Source organism: Podarcis bocagei (assembly GCF_964188305.1).
Source record: "Podarcis bocagei genome assembly, chromosome: 5".
Lineage (NCBI taxonomy): Eukaryota > Metazoa > Chordata > Lepidosauria > Squamata > Lacertidae > Podarcis > Podarcis bocagei.
Genome location: NC_138129.1, coordinates 58,134,468 through 58,151,860, shown reverse-complemented (window position 1 = coordinate 58,151,860; position 17,393 = coordinate 58,134,468). Strand labels below are relative to the sequence as shown.

Below are 17,393 nucleotides of genomic sequence, written 5' to 3'. Positions count from 1 at the left end.
GCATATTGGAGGAAGAGTAATATTATAGTGCAGTCCAGACCCCAGATATGCACAAAGGAGTGAGTTTGGGCTGAGCTGGAGTGACTGCCTCATCCCAGCTCAGCCAGGGATATGCCAATGTTAAGTCACTCAGTGTGTTTGAGCTGGGTTATACTGGCTCAGCTAGGGGGTCTTAAACTGGTGGAACTCCTCAAAGAGGGGTGTGGCGTGGCAGGACAGAGTAAGGGGAGACATCTTTTAGCTCAGTCTTGTGACCTGGCAACATAGCTGTTAATGTTTCCCTTTTTAAAAGGGAAATTCCCTTATTCCGAATAGGATTCCTCGCAAGAAAAGGAGAAAGTTGACAGCTATGCCTGGCAACCTATTGGAACTCAGGGTGGTATAAGTCAAACTCTATTTTAAAGGCTTGTTTCCCCTCTGTTAGACTTGGGTTAGCTCAGATGGAGGTAGCAGCGCTGCTGCTGAACCCACTTTGAAATAGGCGTATTTTATGCCAGCTTAATTTAAATTGGTGTTCATTCCAATAGCTTCCTGCACTTAGGATTGTTCTGTTAGCCTCACTCCATCACAGAGATGTATTTATTGTCCACTGAGAAGGTTTAATGGCATGGAAACTTCAGCTACTGCCCTCAGTCCCCAAATACCACAGGTAGGTTGCTCTGCTCTTGCTCCTGACACTCTGAAGGGCTGCTCTACACTGTCTTGATTGTGTTCCTTTTTTTGACATCTAGAGCTGATGCTTGAACCTTCCTATTGAATTTTGCACTGGTAAAGACCTGTTATGATTGTAGCAGCATCTCAAAGAGCAAATTTGTGATGAAATAGTAGTGCGAACACAGCCTCAAATAGAAGCTTTCAGAGGTATAGCTGTAGGATTCTTTGTAATGAAGCAACTGGTTTGAATACATTTAAGAGTGCCCCCTGAATAACAGACACTAATTCAAAGCAATTCTGCTTCTTTATAAAATATTTTCCCTTGCTCTTACAAAGAGGATGTGCATATGGACAGCATCAGTTCAGCATGGTGCTTGGTTTTTATTTAATCAGCTTCTGCTTCTTATTTTCTAATGGAAAAGTTGCAGTTGGGAGTTATGAGAATTCCATTGCAAACGGCAATATAAATACCAAGTATAAGCGGCACTCTTAAATACGGTTTTATGAAGATTCGTTGTTAATGAAGAGCGACTGAAGGGTAATGAACATCTGTTTCTTTGCCAACAGACTTCTGAATGCTATTCAGTAGAAGAAATGCAAGTTGTTGCTGGAAATAGCTTTTTTAAAAAATATAATGCATTTTCAAATACTACAGGAGCAGGTGGTTGGGAAGTGCAATGATCACCTTTTGCTTCTAACTATATTCAGGCTTTAATCCTGTGCACACGTACATGAGAGAAAGTCCCACTGAATGCAGTGGAACTTAACTTCTTAGTAAGCACTCATATAATTCAGGTTTTCTCAACCTTGGCCCTCCAGAGGTATTTGGCCTACAACTCCCATGATCCCTAGCTAGCAGGACCAGTGGTCAGGATGCTGGGAATTGTTAGTCTCAAAACATCTGGAGGGCCGAGGTTGAGGAAGCCTGATATAATTGCTCTGTCAGTGTAACTTGAAATTTTCTTCCCATGTTTTTCTTTCAAATAAGGAGAGTGACCCAGTTAATTATGCTTTATGGGCTTCATAAAGGCACATAACAAGTCAGAGGAAACATGGGGAAATGTTGAAGAAAACTTAATCCTATGTCCTCTGTGTGTGGTGTGGTGTGGTGGTTAAGAGCAGTGGACTCGTAATCTGGTGAACTGGGTTCGCTTCCCCGCTCCTCCACATGCAGCTGCTGGGTGACCTTGGGCTAGTCACACTTCTTTGAAGTCTCTCAGCCCCACTCACCTCACAGAGTGTTTGTTGTGGGGAGGAGGAAGGGAAAGGAGAATGTTAGCCGCTTTGAGACTCCTGAAGGGGAGTGAAAGGCGGGATATCAAATTCAAACTCTTCTTCTCTTCTTCTTCTCTTCTCCCATCCAGGAGGCCCGGTTCTTTCAGTATGGTTCTCCTAAGAGTGATGGAAAGAACTGATATTTTCTGTTTGTTTCTTGATAATGATTTTTTTTTTATTGTATCCACTTCTAATTTTGTTGGCCTCTTTGAATGCCTAATGTAGAAAGATGGGGTATACATCTGAGAAATGAATACTGGAGATTCTTTTAGTTGCATATGCCAAGATTTTCCTTTCGTGGAGGGAGGGGGATTCTTTACCCTCCACCGTCACTTATTGTATAGTACTATTTGCAGAAAATAACATCTAGGAGCTTCCTGATCTTAGACAAGCCTGTCATAGGAAAGATGCTTCCTGGTTGCTAGGGGAAAAGAAAGGACAAGCTAAAGAGATCCCAGAGACTAGAAAATGAGACGTAAACAGGAAAATTGCACTAAAGGGGGGTGGGGACAGCAACTGTTTAGGGTCCCAGGGATTCCTGTTGCCTGGTGTCCAAACAGCTCACTTATCAGTCAAAGCTCTGACTTCATTCATTGCCTGAAAACAGTGATAAGCTGGAGCAGCCAGGCTGGCTCATTTCCTAGAAATTTCAAGGCTTTCATGGGTGTCATGGTGGTTCCTGAGTTGGTGACCCCTGTCTTATTTTAATGTTTAAAGAATTAATACTTGAGAGATTTCTTCAGCTGAACCCTTTTATTTATTTTTTTCATTTTAGGCATGTACTGGTATAGAAAATATTGATGAAGCTATCACCTTACTTGAACAAAATAACTGGGATTTAGTGGTAAGTACTGTTTTTTACTGGTCGTATAGGAAAAAAGAGAGCCAGAACAAAACTTGTTGCCAATCAGCTATTAATTTCATGATCACCATGCATCTGTCCAGTAGTGCATGGTGCAGTGGGTTTATGCTGCTTACCTGACCTCCTTCTGACTGTGTTGCTGCTGTAAACTGGGCCAGAGAGGGGAGGGGTGAGGTGTGCATGGTGCAAACACCCTAGTGGAATCAATGTGATTCTGTGGCTGGCATGTTTGGTCCATGTTAGCTTTGCCATTACCTTGGCCCTCCCCCTCTGTGGACATCAGTATTGCTTACTAATTTTGATGCTGTGCTCCTCATAGTAAACCACGAGTAGTGTTTATTTAGTTTTGATCAGGTATTGAATGACACCGTGCTTTCATACTAGTCTCAGTACTGACACTCCGCAGCTCAACCAAGTGCAATATTGAATCTGCTTGGCGACCCTTACAATATGTTGACCACCCCCCAGGTCCTTAAGCAAAGTTTCTAGAATGGCTGAGGTTATGATTGAACAAATTAATGTTAACACCAGGTTCTTCAGGTACAGTGGTGCCTCGCAAGACGAAATTAATTCGTTCCGCAAGTCTCTTCGTCTTGCGGTTTTTTCGTCTTGTGATGCACGGTTTCCCATAGGAATGCATTGAAAATCAATTAATGCGTTCCTAGGGAAACCGCCTTCAGACCAGGTCCGGGGACAGTCTGTCCCCGGACCTCTTCTGAAGGCTGGGGGGGGGGACAAGGGCTTTTCTTCCCACCCCCAGCATTTTAAAAAACCCTGGGACAGCGGAGGACTTCTCCGCTGTCCGGGGCGATCTTAAAATGCTGGTGTGCTGGTCCCGGGGGTAAGGTACCGTGAGTGTAGCAGAGTCCACACGAAGCGGGGCGAGGTCCGATGCAGAGAGACGGGCGGGGAACAGGAACGCTGGAACAGAAGGCTGAGCAGGTAGCAGGAACACCGGATGGTCGGGAACAGGAGGCCGAGCAGGGAACAGGAGTACTGGATAGTCAGGAACAGGGAGCCGAGCAGGGAACAGGAGTACCGGTTAGTCAGGAACAGGAGGCCGAGCAAGGATCAGGATCACAGGAAGGTCCGAAGCCAACAACGACGTTGCTCCCGCAACCTGGGGCCGGGATGAGTGGGCTTTTATCCTCTTCTAAGGTCAGGGGCGGTCCCGACCCCCAGGAGCCCCGCCTACTCTGGCCTTAAGGCGAGCACTCCTCCTGGGGGCAACTAGTTCCCTTCGCCTCTCTGCCCTAAGCCTCTGCAGATCAGGAGAGGCCGAAGGGTTACTGGGCCCTGGAGGAGGCTCACCTGTGGCCACTGAGTCATCAGGCCCCTCTGGGGCCAGGAGGACTTCACCTGGGGCCAGCTTCTGCTGTACTGCCACAGGTGCAGGCTCTTCAGCCTCTAGGCCTTGCCCCAGTTCAGCCGGCCCTGGAGGCGGGGACTCCTGTGCAGGCTGGGATTCCTCTGTTTCATCCTCCGAATCGGAATCCCAGGCCATCACACCATCCCCCCTCCCAGGCCCCCCCCTCAACCGAGGGTCCGGACCCGGCTTGCCGGGGTACGTCGCATGGAACTCTCGGAGGCAGGCAGGTGCGTGGACGTTGGCCGCTGGTTCCCAGGAACGGTCCTCCGGTCCGTACCCCTTCCAGTCAATGAGATACTGTAGCTTTCCCCTGCGGTATCGGGAGTCCAGGATGCGTTCCACCTCGTACTCAGGCTCTCCCCGAACCAACACTGGCTGCGGTTGGGGACGGTTCGGGTGGAACTCGTCGGGTGGGGCCACAGGACTCAAAATGGACCTGTGGAAGACCGGGTGAACCTTCAGGGTTGCGGGTAACCGGAGACGGAATGCCACAGGAGAGACTTGGTCCACGATAGGGAACGGGCCGGTGAAGCGGGCGTCCAACTTCCGTGAAGGTCGAGAGGGGTGGAGATGGCGAGTGGAGAGCCAAACCAGGTCACCGACGCGAAGTTCCGGCCCCACCTGGCGGTGGCAGTCGGCCTGGGCTTTGTACGCTTCCTTGGCCTGGTGCAGTTGCTCCACCAAAAGCTGTTGCTGGGACTGGAGCTCTTGAAGCCACTCCGTCACTGCCGGGACCGCGGATGCCGGCAGCACCTCTGGAAACAGCCGTGGATGATAACCATAGCTGGCCTGGAACGGGGTCTGCTGGGTGGACGCATTCACCGCGTTGTTATAGGCGAACTCCGCCAATGCCAGGTGGTCGACCCAGTCATCCTGCTGGTAGCTGCAGTAACACCGGAGGTACTGCTCTAGCACCGCGTTCGCCCGTTCCGTCTGGCCGTCGGTCTGTGGGTGATAGGCTGACGAGAGGCAGACCTCTGTCCCGAGGGTCTGGTGTAATGCTCGCCAGAACCGGGATGTGAACTGAACGCCCCGGTCGGACACCACGCGCTCAGGTAGTCCATGCAGGCGGAAGACATGCTGAAGGTACAGCTGCGCAGTTTCCTTGGCTGTGGGTACAGATGGACAGGGAGCGCAGTGTACCATCTTCGTGAAGTGGTCGGAGAAAACTAGAAGGCAGGTGCAGCCACGAGACGGGGGTAACTCCACTACAAAGTCCAAAGACACTGTGTGCCAAGGGCGTGGTGGAACCGGCAACGGCTGAAGAAGGCCGGAGGGTCGCCCCGTAGGCCCCTTGGCCCGCCTGCAGACGTCACAACCAGCAACGTAGCGAGCCACGTCAGCCTTCAGGCGGGGCCACCAAAACTCCCGACTGACCAAATGGGTGGTCCGATACCGTCCAAAGTGCCCCGCTGCTGGGGCATCATGGGCCATCCGGAGAACCTCCAGCCGTAGTGGCCCTGGCGGGACGTACAGATGACCGTGGTGCAGCAGCAGGCCCTGATGCAGGACCAGCCCCGGATATTGTGGACTGGACCCTTCAGCCAGCTCCCGAAGACGATCCTGGGCCCAAGCGTCGACCCGCTGCTGTTCCCGCACCCGAACCTGCAGTGGCTGCGCCTCCTGGGTGGCCAGGAATGCAGCCGGAGGTAGAATCGTGGTGGGTTCTGCTTGCTGTACCGTGTCTGCGTTGTCTTCAGGTTTCCGGGACAGAGCATCCGCCTTCTGATTCTGAGAGCTAGGGATGTAGCGGATCCGAAACTGGAACCGGGAAAAGAACAACGCCCACCGGATCTGTCTTTGGTTCAGCTTGCGGGTGGTCTGGAGGTACTCCAGGTTCCAGTGGTCAGTTCTCACCTCCACCGGATGTCGTGCCCCCTCAAGATGGTGGCGCCAGACCTCAAAGGCTACCTTGATGGCCAGTAGTTCCCGCTCCCACACAGTATAGTTACGCTCCGCTGGGAGGAGCTGGCGGGAATAGAAGGCGCAGGGTAAAAGTGGCGCTTCCGGTCCGTGCTGCTGAGACAAGACGGCACCGAGAGCCGTACTGGAGGCGTCAGTCTCTACCACAAAGGGTCGAGAAGGATCCGGATGTTGCAAGATTGGCGCTCTCTGGAAACAGGCCTTCAACCCTTGAAACGCCTCCTCCGCCTCCTTGTCCCAGGAAAACGGCGTCTTGGGGTGCAGTAGTCGGGTCAACGGGGTGGTGCGGTGAGCATAGTCCGCAATGAAGGTTCGGTAATAGTTGGCGAACCCCAGGAAACGCTGTAGGTCCTTGCGGTTCCGAGGTGCCGCCCATTCTCGAACCGCTGCCACCTTCCCAGGATCCATCTGCACCCCACCTGGTGAGAGTCGGTGACCCAGGAAGTCCACTGACCGCTGATGAAACTCGCACTTGCTGAGCTTTGCATACAGACGATGCTCGCGCAAGCGCTGCAGCACGGTCCGGACATGGCCTTCGTGGCACGCCGGGTCACGGGAGTAAACCAGAATGTCATCCAAGTACACCACCACGTATTTGTCTAGCAAGTCCTGGAACACGTGGTTGATGTACCGTTGGAACACAGCAGGCGCGTTGCACAAACCAAAGGGCATAACCAGGTATTCGAACTGTCCGTACCGGGTCCCAAATGCGGTCTTCCACTCATCCCCGGCGCGGATCCGAATCAAATTGTAGGCACCCCAGAGGTCTAGCTTGGTGAACACCTGCACCCCTTGCACCCACTCCAGTAACTCCGAAATAAGGGGCAAAGGGTACCGGTCCGGGATGGTGATTTTGTTCAGGGCCCGGTAATCATGGCAAAGGCGGAGCTCCCCACATTTCTTTTTAACAAAAAGCACTGGCGCAGCAGTGGGCGAGGTAGAAGGCCTAATGAACCCACGCTCCAGGTTCTTGCGCAAGAAGTCCTGTAAAGCCTCGCGCTCTGGCTCGGTTAACGAGTATAAGCGACTCACCGGTAGAGGCGCTCCGGGCTGGAGGTCTATGCCACAGTCAAAGGACCGATGCGGCGGCAGCTGGTCTGCCCCCCGTTCCTCAAACACGTCGTGATAGTCCCGGTATTCAGCGGGGAGCGTTGCAGCAACCTCCTCAGTGGGCGCAGCTGCTAGCATCTCAGTCTCGGCAGGAGAACTGGGGTCTGGGAAGTGTACAGTCCGTTTGACCCAGTCAATCCGCACATTGTGAGCCTCCAGCCAGTCCATCCCAAGCACCAGGGGGAACCGGGGCATGGAGGCAATATCCAGAGTTCGCATCTCACAGTGCTGCTGGAGGCACAGGACCAGGGGCTGGGTCTCCTGAGTGACGGCACCCGAACGCAGGAGCCGTCCGTCGATTGCCTCCACCTGCACCGGTTCTGGCTTGTTCCGCAGTGGCACCCGATGCTGGGCAGCAAAAGCAGCGTCCATATAAGAGCGGGTTGCGCCCGAATCCACCAGCGCATGGGTAAGAATCCATGGCCCCCCTGGAGGGTATAGATGTACCGGAACCATAAGGTGTTGTAATTCAATTGGTGCGGCCCCATTCTGTGCTGTTTGGGACCCCAGGTAGCCAGGGCCATCAGCTACTGGGGTTTGGTGGTTTCCCTGCGGCTGGCGTTTCTCAGGACAGGACCTTGCATAGTGTCCGCTTCCGCCACAATAGAGACAAAGATTCCCCTCCCGATGCCGCGACTTCTCTGCGGGGGAGAGGCGTGGCCGCACTGCCCCAAGCTGCATAGGTTCCTCCAATGACTTAGCTGGGCCCGTGGGGCTGCTGGTCGACACTGGGGCCAAGAACTGGAGGTGCCGGCGGTCCCGAGCCTGACGCCGGTCCTCTAGCCGATCGTCAATCTGTAGACTCCATTGGATAAGGGTGTCTAGCGTGGTGGGGAGTTCCATCGTGGCCAGCTGGTCCAGTATCTCATCTGAAAGCCCCTCGAGATACTGGTCCCGGAGAGCCGAGTCGTTCCAGGCCAAGTCCTGTGCCAGCAGCCGGAATTCTGTGGTGTATGCGGCCACTGTGGACTTGCCCTGTCTCAACCGCCGAATCGCCCGGTTGGCTTGACTCCCTTTCTGGGGGTTGCCGAACGCGGCCTCCAAACGATTGCAAAACCCCGTATAGTCTGCCAGCAAGGGGGAGTCTTGCCTGAGTAGCGGCAACGCCCACTTGGCCGCCTGGTCCTTTAACAAACTAATCAAAAAGTGCACCTTGGTGCGGTCGTCAGGAAAGTTCCGGGCTCGCCCCTGAATATATAGCTTGGCCTGGGCCAGGAACATAGGAAAGCTGGCCGGGGCTCCATCAAATTTCTCAGGCAAAGCCACCGGGTACTTGCCAGGAGTTGGGGCGTCGGCCCCAGGAGCCGGTAGGGCTTCTAAGCGTTGCTGAAGTGCCACGACCGCGTCACTGAGCTGCTGCACGGTGTGAGTTAAGGCCTGGTTCTCCTGGGCCAAAGTCACCAGTGCAGCCGCCTGGTCCTCCATGGCCTCTGGCTCTTCCCGAACGCACCCCTATGAAGGGGGAGTGCGGGTGGGGCGGGAGCAAACTGTGCTGGTCCCGGGGGTAAGGTACCGTGAGTGTAGCAGAGTCCACACGAAGCGGGGCGAGGTCCGATGCAGAGAGACGGGCGGGGAACAGGAACGCTGGAACAGAAGGCTGAGCAGGTAGCAGGAACACCGGATGGTCGGGAACAGGAGGCCGAGCAGGGAACAGGAGTACTGGATAGTCAGGAACAGGGAGCCGAGCAGGGAACAGGAGTACCGGTTAGTCAGGAACAGGAGGCCGAGCAAGGATCAGGATCACAGGAAGGTCCGAAGCCAACAACGACGTTGCTCCCGCAACCTGGGGCCGGGATGAGTGGGCTTTTATCCTCTTCTAAGGTCAGGGGCGGTCCCGACCCCCAGGAGCCCCGCCTACTCTGGCCTTAAGGCGAGCACTCCTCCTGGGGGCAACTAGTTCCCTTCGCCTCTCTGCCCTAAGCCTCTGCAGATCAGGAGAGGCCGAAGGGTTACTGGGCCCTGGAGGAGGCTCACCTGTGGCCACTGAGTCATCAGGCCCCTCTGGGGCCAGGAGGACTTCACCTGGGGCCAGCTTCTGCTGTACTGCCACAGGTGCAGGCTCTTCAGCCTCTAGGCCTTGCCCCAGTTCAGCCGGCCCTGGAGGCGGGGACTCCTGTGCAGGCTGGGATTCCTCTGTTTCATCCTCCGAATCGGAATCCCAGGCCATCACAGCTGGCGGGCGGCATTTTAAAATCGCCCCGGACAGCGGAGGACTTCTCCGCTGTCCGGGGCGATTTAAAAGCCGCTGGGAAGGCAGGCAGGGGGGACAAAGACTTTTGCCCCCCGCCAGCCTTCAGAAGAGGTCCGGGGGCAGTGGGAAGCGAAGCGCTTCGCTTCCCCACTTCCCCCGGTCTTTTGCAGCAAGGGGCTGCAGGGAGATCGCTATCTCCCCGCAACCCCTTGCTTCAGAAGAGGTCCGGGAGCAGCGGGAAGCGAAGCGCTTCGCTTCCCCGCTTCCCCCGGTCTTTTGCAGCAAGGGGCTGCAGGGAGATCGCTATCTCCCCCCAGCCCCCTGCGACCCTCCCCCGGCTGGAGAGGTGACACGCGCCTATGGCAGGAGCCTCCATAGGCGCACGTCACCTCTCCAGCTGGGAGAGCGCGCGCGGGGCTAAAGCAGCCCCCTGCGCCCCTCCCCCGGCTGGAGAGGTGACACGCGCCTATGGCAGGAGCCTCCATAGGCGCACGTCACCTCTCCAGCTGGGAGAGCGCGCGCGGGGCTAAAGCAGCCCCCTGCGACCCTCCCCCGGCTGGAGAGGTGACGCGCGCCTATGGAGGCTCCTGCCCCGCTCGGGATGGCAGTCCCGGCAGGGCAGACAGCTCTGCGCCGCCATCCCGAGCGGGGCGGGACTTAGCGCCCCGCTCGGGATGGTGGCGCAGATCTGCCTGCAGTCCCAGGACGGCAGACAGCTCTGCGCCGCCATCCCGAGCGGAGCGGCGCAGATGTGCCTGCCGTCGCCGGACGGCAGACAGCTTTGCGCGGCCATCTGGAGCGGGGCGGGCTTCTCCCCCGGCTCCCGATGGCCGTGCAGAGCCCGCGCTGATCCCGGCACGGCAGACAGCTCTGCGCCGCCATCCCGAGCGGGGCGGGACTTAGCGCCCCCCTCGGGATGGTGGCGCAGATCTGCCTGCAGTCCCAGGACGGCAGACAGCTCTGCGCCGCCATCCCGAGCGGGGCGGGACTTAGCGCCCCGCTTGGGATGGCGGCGCAGATGTGCCTGCCGTCCCCGGACGGCAGACAGCTTTGCGCGGCCATCTGGAGCGGGACGGGCTTCTCCCCCGGCTCCCGATGGCCGTGCAGAGCCCGCGCTGATCCCGGCACGGCAGACAGCTCTGCGCCGCCATCCCGAGCGGGGCGGGACTTCTCCGCTGTCCCGGGAAGGCAGGCGGGGGGAGCAAAGACTTTTGCCCCCCGCCGGCCTTCAGAAGAGGTCCAGGACCTCTTCTGAAGGCCGGCTGTGGGCGAAAGTCTTTGCTCCCGACCGCCAGCAATTTAAAACAGGTCCCCGGAGATTTCCCTATGGGCTTTCGTCTTGCGAAGCAAGCCCATAGGGAAATTCGTCTTGCGAAGTGCCTCCGAAACAGAAAACCCTTTCGTCTTGCGGGTTTTCCGTCTTGCGAGGCATTCGTCTTGCGGGGTACCACTGTATATAGTGAAGGACTATTTGTTTGGCAAATGCAGGGGTAAAAAGCTAGTATTTTGAGAGGGTCAGTAAGCACCTATTTGCATTTGAAGTTCCAGCAAATCTTTTCAAAATTCCTTACCGAAACGTCTCAGAGCTACCTTACCTTTCCAATAAAGGGAAGGCATTTTCATGGGTTAGTGTAAGGTTAAAAAAATGAGAAACAGGGAGTGGGTATAACACATCACACATTACAATGGCATCATAAAGGTGAAATGCCCAGCTGGCTTGTATTAGGATCTGTATTCTTTAAACTTTCGTTGAGAAACTGGAAATACAGCAAAACATACAAATGTACAGTAGAAATATATGAAATTAAAGGGAGAAGAATTGACTCCAGACAGTTGATTTTGGTTTCTGTTGAAAACAATACAAGAAATACTTAACTCCTACCCATTTCAATGGGAAGTAAGTTCAGCTAGCTCTGTGCTGGATCCAAGGTAAGGGCAGTATCCAACAAAGTAGATCTGGGTTTCAAGGGTTTCAGTTTACATAATAGGACTTCCCTCCCTCTCCTCTTGTTGTGCCCCATGTAAATTGCTGCATCAGGTATTTAATTTTTCCTTTCAAGAACACTGATTTTGTGACCTACTTTTGTTGTATTTCCCCTACCATAGAATTAGGATGTAGCAACTTGTTCAGTGTTCCTCAGACTGTGTGATGGGACCACCAGAGGGGCTTAACACTGCAGCCTGCCCAATGCCGCCTCACTTGAACATCCTGCTCCCAACTGCTACACCATGAGCAGTGTATAGGTACATGTGGGAGCAGGAGTAGGTTAGAGAGTTGTCCTGTAGCATGCAAAGTTGGAAAGGAGCCAGGAGAGAGGAAATGGACAGCAGCGATTACAACAGCTATCTGAGTGTGAGGAAGGAAAATGGGGATGGGGACGGTCACACTGAGGGTGAGGAGGAGAAGATGCACCCAGGGGTGCTGCTATGCCTTTGGCCTTTCTCATTCATACTCCCACACCCCAGGCTTCCTCCTGACTCAAGAGGTCTTTCCTGGCTGACTGAAGGTGATAGTTTCTTCCTCCCCCTTAGAAGAAAAACCTGGTATTGGATTTGGATTGTCACTGTGTGCAACTGCATGCCCATGTAGGGTGGGTGAGTAGGAGAGAGAAAGTGCCACTGAATAAAGATGGCAGTAGATTAAGGGGTTGAGGAAGGAGAGAAGCAAAGATCTTCCTTTTTTGAAAGGAAAATGCTAGAGGACGCTATGAAGAAAAGCAGAAAGAGATAATTAAAAAAACCCCAAAAGAGCTGGAAATTGAGAGGAAGAAGGGATGTTGTTACAGGAAGAAGAGGTTGAGTGGGCAGATTGGAGTATGGATGAAATAACTTGTACCCTCTCTACTCCTTCCAAACTACCTGTCCATGTATGAAAGGAGAAGGGAAGATGAAGTGAGAGGAAATGGTTAAAAATTATTGGAGAGGCGTATGTGGGGGCGGGGATAGAAAATAAATAGCCATTTCCAGTTAGATCCTCTGAATCAGCAAGTTCTACCTAAAATGGGTAGGTTGAGTCATGATAATTTCAGAGCTAATTCCAGAACCTGAGGAAAGCACTACTATGGAGCTCAAGAGTCCCAAGGAAATTGCTATGGGAAAGTTATTAATTTCCAAAGAGGGTTTAAGTATAGGTAAAAAAAAAATAGCACTAGTTGTCAGCTGTTCATGCCAAACTCCACCTCCATCTGCCACCATTTTGTGGCTGTCTTTGCCCCTGCACTGCCATTTTGTGACTAGTGGGCTTCAGTTATTCTCAATCTTCTCAAATGTGCCCTGGAGTTTGAGAACCCCTGATGTAGCTCTTCATTTCGCCCTAGTATTTCAGATGTGTGCTTCTTGGCTTTGTTATTCTCATTTTGAGAAATACTTGACACTGAATTTGCACGCTTCATATTGCAAACTGGTTAACTTTATTTGTAGGAAAAACTATTTTTCTGCCTCAGGGAGAGTTGTACAACTTAAAGTTGTTGGTTTTTTACTTGTGCAGTTAATCCTGTAATAAAGTATTGTCTGGATCAGTTTGACTGTGCTTTAGGAATTAAGAGCATTTTCTAGTGAAAAGATCTTGCCATGTTGGTAAGTAAAAGTTTCCCTTTTGCTATCTGGTTATTCAAGTCAATGGAGGTTAATGACAGCTGTGGTATTGCTAAAACTTGAGGCAACTCATAAAATATAGTCACTTGCTTTCCATTTTTGTGGTCTTTGGCAAGTCAGTGTTCTGTGTTTTCAAACTCATTTTTACAACCATGAGGGACAAAAAGTAGAGAGTTTCAGGATTTTATTAAAAAGCACCAGGATACACAAAATGGCCCTCCAGGGCTTTGGTAGCCTGCTGGCTGCATGTTGGCCACTTTTCATATGATCTGCTGTACTTGTTTTCACTGTATTTATCTCTGGTAGAAAAGTAAATGCTATTTCATATTAATGTGAATGTAGCCTCCATCTACCCATTTGCAAAGAACATCGTTTCATTGTAGAAGCTCCGCAAATGGTTCTGATTATCCCGGTTTTAAGCATACATTCTCTAAAACGTACATTTCAACATTTGCTGAAATGTCTGCTTTACTGCTATATTTAACTTCTTTATCCTTTTTGCTGGCAGTGGTTCAAAGCAACCATGTCTTTGCAGTAAAGTCAGTGGTTTAGCACACCTGTTAATGTGATGGCTTGCAGCTCCTCCTGTATGTTGTTTCTAAGGATCAGAAGACAGAAACTGCTCTGTGCCTTGTTTTTATAATACTTCAGTTTCATAACTTTAATAATTTTATGGACAGCCTAATAATAATATTCACTCCTTTTGAAAATGGAAAAATGGAGAGGTCTCCTCTTAGAAACTAGCACATTAGAGAGGTTAGATAAATCCTGTGTATAAAGAAGCCACTGTTTAAAATGTTCTTTTTTCATTTTTGAAAAAAATGAACAAATTCATAGGGCTGAAAATCCACATAGCAAAAGGGAAGCTTTTAATTAATTTCCCCCCATTCCTAGAGACAGTTTGACCAGGTGTCTCTAAAGCACTCCATGACATTCTCAGATCAAATTTTCACTTTTATCTCTCACCTGGATAATCTCTCCACTCAGATGTGTATGGCTATTTGATATCTTAAGAGAATTTGAAGAAGGTTGGGTTGAGCTACCAGTCCAGTGAGTCATGGAAGTGACTTCTGAAGTCTGGTATTTACGAGGGACTAGACATATCAGGCACCCTAAAGATGCTCATCTTCATCCAGCAAGAGAAATCTACACATGGAAGCAGGCCTCTACTTCTGCAGCCAATATGGTTGCAGATGTGCATTTGTAGCATATCTTGCAGTTTTCATCCAGGTCCTGCTTAATCTGTTTGAGGTCATGTTTTGACGTGAAATATTCTATTCATTATTACGTTTATATACCAATTTTCATACAAGGATTTCAGAACGAAGTACATGGTTATCCCTCTCCCCATTTTATCCTTGCAACAGCATTATGAGATAAGTTAGGTGACTGGCCGATGGTGGGTTTTATGGTCGAGCGAGGATTTGAACCTTGTTCTCCCAGTTCCAGCACTGTAACCACTACAACACACTGTGTTTGGTTTAAACACATATGATAATACTAATATGCCACCCCCCACCAAAAAAAATCTCATTAAAAATGAAGTTTTTGAGACATTTTAAATGAAATTCGCCAAATCTACACTTCCGACATGGGTTGCCATATGTCCGGATTTTCCCGGACATTTGCAGAGATTTCTGCCCAGACACTGTTTACCACCACCGAATCCCAGCTGTGTCCAGGAAATTCTGGATGATGGCAACCCTAGCTAGAAGTCATGTTAATGTAGACCTTGAAGAAGAACACACAGGAAATTCACATACCCAAATTCTGTATCATGGGAGTTCTGCTGTATCAAGACATAAAAACGGGCATCTTTTTAAAATACACAGTTCATATTGTGAAGAGGACAGTCTAGAGTCGATGAAAACACAAAAGAAACTTGGGCAAACTGAAAGCAGTTAGTCATATTGAAAGAGACAAGACTCATATTTCTCTCTAACCACAAGAATATTAATGTTCTGTGACATGGCCTGTGTGCATTGTGTGATGCCATGCAGATGCAGAATTTGGTATGGTTAGTGATAAATCAACAACTTGAAAAGATTTGTTTTATTAAAAATGAAAAAAGCAAGTCGTTAGTCCTTATAGCCATTAATATCGGTTTTCCAGAATATGGGTTGCTAGTCAAAGTTCAGAAGCCAGTAAGGGATGTTTAGGCAGGATTTTTAGAGTGAACTTTTGCATAATATTTTGCCCTCTCCATTGCTATCAAATGGGAATAAATTATGCAAGTTCACAAATATATCCACTTTTAGAAACTTACAGAATTTAAGAAGCAGGGCTCTTATAGTCTTAATTTGTATAGTCACTGGCTTGAATCCAGTGGACTTGCTCCATTTTGTAAGGTGCTTTCACTTGTACATGGTCGGTCTCTGAATTTAGCTGCTGCAGTCTTGCTGAATGCCTTTCCAGAGACTTCCTTTGGCCTTTTTGGGGTGCAGAAGAGAATATGGCAAGCCCCAGAATTCTTAAGGACTCAAGCAGCAGAATTTACAAAAAAAGCCTTTAATAATAATAACAACTGGTTTTAAATGTAAAACGTTGCTATATATTCTTGGAATGTGGCCCTGTGTGTTTAAGGACAAATTAAACAGGCACACATGTGAGGTGAAGTTGTCTTTGCTTCTGCACTCTAGTCATCCAGCCGCCAGGTAACAGAGTTTCCCAAGGAAGGTTGGAAAACAATTCAAACAGGCTCCAGATTTTAATTGTTTTTACTTGATTCAGACTTTGTTGTTTGAAATGTGCTTATGAACTTTTCTGGAGTGTTTGTTTGTTTTGCTGTTACAAGGAAAGAAGAGGGGCAAACAATTCCCAACATTTGGGGCAAGTCCAGGGCTTTTTTTCAGCCTGAACTCAGTTCCGGCATTTCTCAGGTGGGCAGCATTACTATTACAGTGGTACCTCGGGTTACATACGCTTCAGGTTACATACGCTTCAGGTTACAGACTCCACTAACCCAGAAATATTACCTTGGGTTAAGAACTTTGCTTCAGGATGAGAACAGAAATTGTGCTCCAGCGGCGCGGCAGCAGCAGGAGGTCCCATTAGCTAAAGTGGTGCTTCAGGTTAAGAACAGTTTCAGGTTAAGAACAGACCTCCGGAACGAATTAAGTACTAAACCCGAGGTACCACTGTATAAGGGAACAAGGGAGGTGTTCGTGGTGAGTTCTGGCACCTATTTTTCTAGAAAAATAGCACTTAGCAAGTCTATAAAGAAGTCCAGTTTCAGTATATATTGTTTTGTGAAGCTTTCGAGTGCTAGAATGTAGAGCTTGCTAGGTCACACCGTAAGTTTTGATGTCCTCATAAAGCACTTAGTAATAAGGTCCATCAAGTTTTATGTGAGGTATAGTCTATCTCCTCTGTCTTTATGTGAAATGGTTTATGACTTGGCTAGCCATGCAAGTACACTTTGGCAATTATGTAGGGTTTTGTTTTGTTTTGGGGGACATTTGACAACTCTCCTATGCCTTTTGCATTTTTTACTTAAACGTTCAAAATCCAGTTCAGAATTGGTGCCTTACTCATTGTTGTATAAGTTTTATTGGGAAAAGATACAATCACTTTCTTGAAAACGTATGGATTTTCTTAAATCAGAAATGCCCCACATGGCCTACCAGGTAGCTCTGGAGAACCTTGTAAGAATGCTGTGAACACAGTTGCTTTCCCCTCTTTGTTCCAGAAGCTGAAGTGGGGATATACAGTACTGACTCTGAACATGGAGCTTCTATTTTGTAATAATGTCTGTCGTCATTGCATCACCGTTTTTTCTAATAGGGTTTCTGTACTGTTAATAGGTACATGAGAGAGAAATTCAGAAGATGAAACTGTTCTGTTTTCCAGCTGTGATAGAAAACATTTCATTCACTCGTTAAATCCACGGCCCCTGACCCGCAATTAGCAAAGGCAACTTTTTTGCCAGAAAAAGTTGGCAATTCCAATACCTCATTGAGAACTGGCAATATCTGTAACTCCCCTGTCCTCAAAGTGAAGTGTTTATCAGTGAATTACTATGAAATGCATTGTGTGGTTATTTCCTGCAGTCAGAATCTGGAGACATTGGACTGCTAAATCAGTAGCGTTCACAAGTGCACTATGCTAGGTGCCTAGTATTGCTTGTTGGATCTGACTTAAAGTATCAATATGCCTTTCTAATTTTGTTGTTGTTATGTTTGAATCTCCAGCTTTATTTAATTTCCCCCCCAAGGTGTGCTTAGGAAAATATAATGCAATCAGGGTGCCGGCAGCATTTATTTTTGCCACCTAACTTCTTTCTTGCCATTAAATCACATATTCTGTTAGTATGTGGCCTACAATATACAGTATTAGAACAGAGGTAGGAGTTTGGTTAGGCTTGGTGTCAACGTTATGAAAGTAATGTAAGCAGCATGTGCAACCTTATCTAAATA

The 17,393-nt window shown here is 49.9% G+C and overlaps 1 protein-coding gene across 1 annotated transcript in view; it reads left to right on the top strand.

Moving 5' to 3' along the window:
- The window catches only part of FAF1 (Fas associated factor 1), a 175,557-nt gene that overhangs the window by 8,760 nt on the left and 149,404 nt on the right, over positions 1 to 17,393 (top strand). The window contains exon 2 of the mRNA XM_081193170.1: positions 2,705 to 2,773. Coding sequence (XP_081049296.1) covers positions 2,705 to 2,773 — 69 coding nt within the window. The remainder of the gene's footprint in view (positions 1 to 2,704; positions 2,774 to 17,393) is intronic.